Here is a 1,797-nt window from a genome sequence, read left to right as displayed (position 1 = left end):
ACCTCCTGAGCCACAGCCGCCCCTATTAATCTGAGTGATGATGATAACAACCAAATAGAGCCTCCTGATTATGAAGATATGAGGACAAAGAATCTGTACTGTGCGCCATCTCCTTCTTTGCCCTCATCATCTTCATCCTCGCTATCATCGTCCTTGTCCTCCTCCTCTTCCTCTTCTACCAACTCTTCCTCCTTAAACTTGTCCTTGTTGTCGTCCCCTGCCTCTTCCTCCTCCTCCCCTTGCATTGTTTGCATCCATTGTTCAAAACAGGTAATCTGACCTTTCACCTATGTATAGGTCTACTGTATGCTAAAGTGATTGGTTAGTGATTAGTAAAGCAGTTAGTGTTTCACACGTGGTTTGTCGCATTTTGATTGGTTGTGTTTGGAAAAGGAAAGCAGGTCACTTCCTGTTAGATTTTATTTGGTTTTTACAGTGTATGTCTCAGCAGCTATCAGCAGATTACTTTAACTCTAATGATGTTTTGGAAATGTACACATAATCCTAAGAAAGACAAAAGAGCTTTAGATTTAGAACAACAGTGTGCATGTGGTATATCCAAAAATTTACTATTATGAAAAATGTGTTTTTTGTTCCATTTGATGCAAGTGCTTCATTTTTGGATGTGTTTCTGGCATTTTGAATGCAGTGTTACATTTTGAAGGAGATATGAGGCATTTTGCAGTTTGTGTGTGCAGTTTGCGAATTGTGTGTAGAGTTTTGAAAAAAGGGGACGTATAGGGAAAAACTTTAAAACTCCCACACATGCTGCCCTAAAGTATAAATGTGCTCAAAGTGTGTCAGTCAGACTCTGAGGCTCCCATTGTTCATTGCTCTTTTGATTTAAATTTTGTTAAATCATTTCTGATGTTTAAAAGCAAATATAACATTTTGAAGGCGTGAATTATAATCCTGTTCCTGTTTCTTGTTCATTGTTTTCCTTTTCTTTGCAGCTCTGTCAGAGTTGATTTGTTCACGTCAACCAATCGTAGCCCTGGCTGGTGATGATGTCATTTTGCCATGTCACCTTGAACCTGCAGTCAGTGCCGGTTCTGAGACAGTGGTGTGGAACAAACCTGATTTGGACCCAAAGTACATCCATTTTCACCACGATGGACGACTGATGTATCAGTTTCAAAATCCATCTTACAATTATCGTACAAGACTGTTTGTGGATGAACTGACTAAAGGAAACGTCTCTGTGAAAATCTTCAGCGTGAAAATCTCTGACTCAGGAAAATACTTTTGTTTCCTTCAATCATTGCAGAAGGAAGCTTCCATCCAACTCACTGTTGGTGAGTCAGAATGTGTTTTGAAAAGGAAGGACTCAGTTTAACTAAATATACCAAGTGATATATGGGGCCCTATTTTAATTATTTAAGGTTGTGGGTCACAGCTCACAGGTTTCTTTATGAGTGTTTACTTTAACAATTTACTTTCAGGATTGGAGAGGCAGCTGTCAGTCATTTTAAACTTTTCCAAGTGCTCAATAAAGTCCCAAATAATATTGTGGGACATTAAGCAGCAATACAAAAAAAGTGTAGTTAAACGTGACATGACACACAATTCAACTTTTAGCTTGCACTGCATGCAAGATAGGGGCCCTTTGTGTTTAGTTTGATCTTAAATGACTGTCCTAATCCCTCCTCTCTCCTCCTCAGGTGTTGTCTCCACACTAATCATACACGTTGTCTCAAATAACAGCAGCAGTGTGGTGTTACAGTGTGAGTCTGCAGGCTGGTATCCAGAGCCTGAGGTGTTTTGGCTGGACGGTGAGGGAAACCTCCTCTCTGCTGG

At 40.0% G+C, this 1,797-nt stretch overlaps 1 protein-coding gene across 1 annotated transcript in view; it reads left to right on the top strand.

Moving 5' to 3' along the window:
• LOC123966420 (butyrophilin-like protein 2) overlaps positions 1–1,777 on the top strand; it is a gene marked incomplete at both ends in the record, with an annotated part of 9,242 nt that extends 7,465 nt beyond the window's left edge. Inside the window, 2 exons of the mRNA XM_046042586.1 lie at positions 954–1,295; positions 1,662–1,777. Of these exons, the coding sequence (XP_045898542.1) occupies positions 954–1,295; positions 1,662–1,777 (458 nt within the window). The remainder of the gene's footprint in view (positions 1–953; positions 1,296–1,661) is intronic.
• Between the last annotated feature and the right edge of the window lie 20 nt (positions 1,778–1,797).

This window comes from Micropterus dolomieu, unplaced genomic scaffold (genome assembly GCF_021292245.1).
Source record: "Micropterus dolomieu isolate WLL.071019.BEF.003 ecotype Adirondacks unplaced genomic scaffold, ASM2129224v1 contig_13386, whole genome shotgun sequence".
Taxonomy (NCBI): Eukaryota; Metazoa; Chordata; class Actinopteri; order Centrarchiformes; family Centrarchidae; genus Micropterus; species Micropterus dolomieu.
Note: the sequence above shows the minus strand (reverse complement) of the source record. Positions and strands in the feature narration are given on the sequence as shown.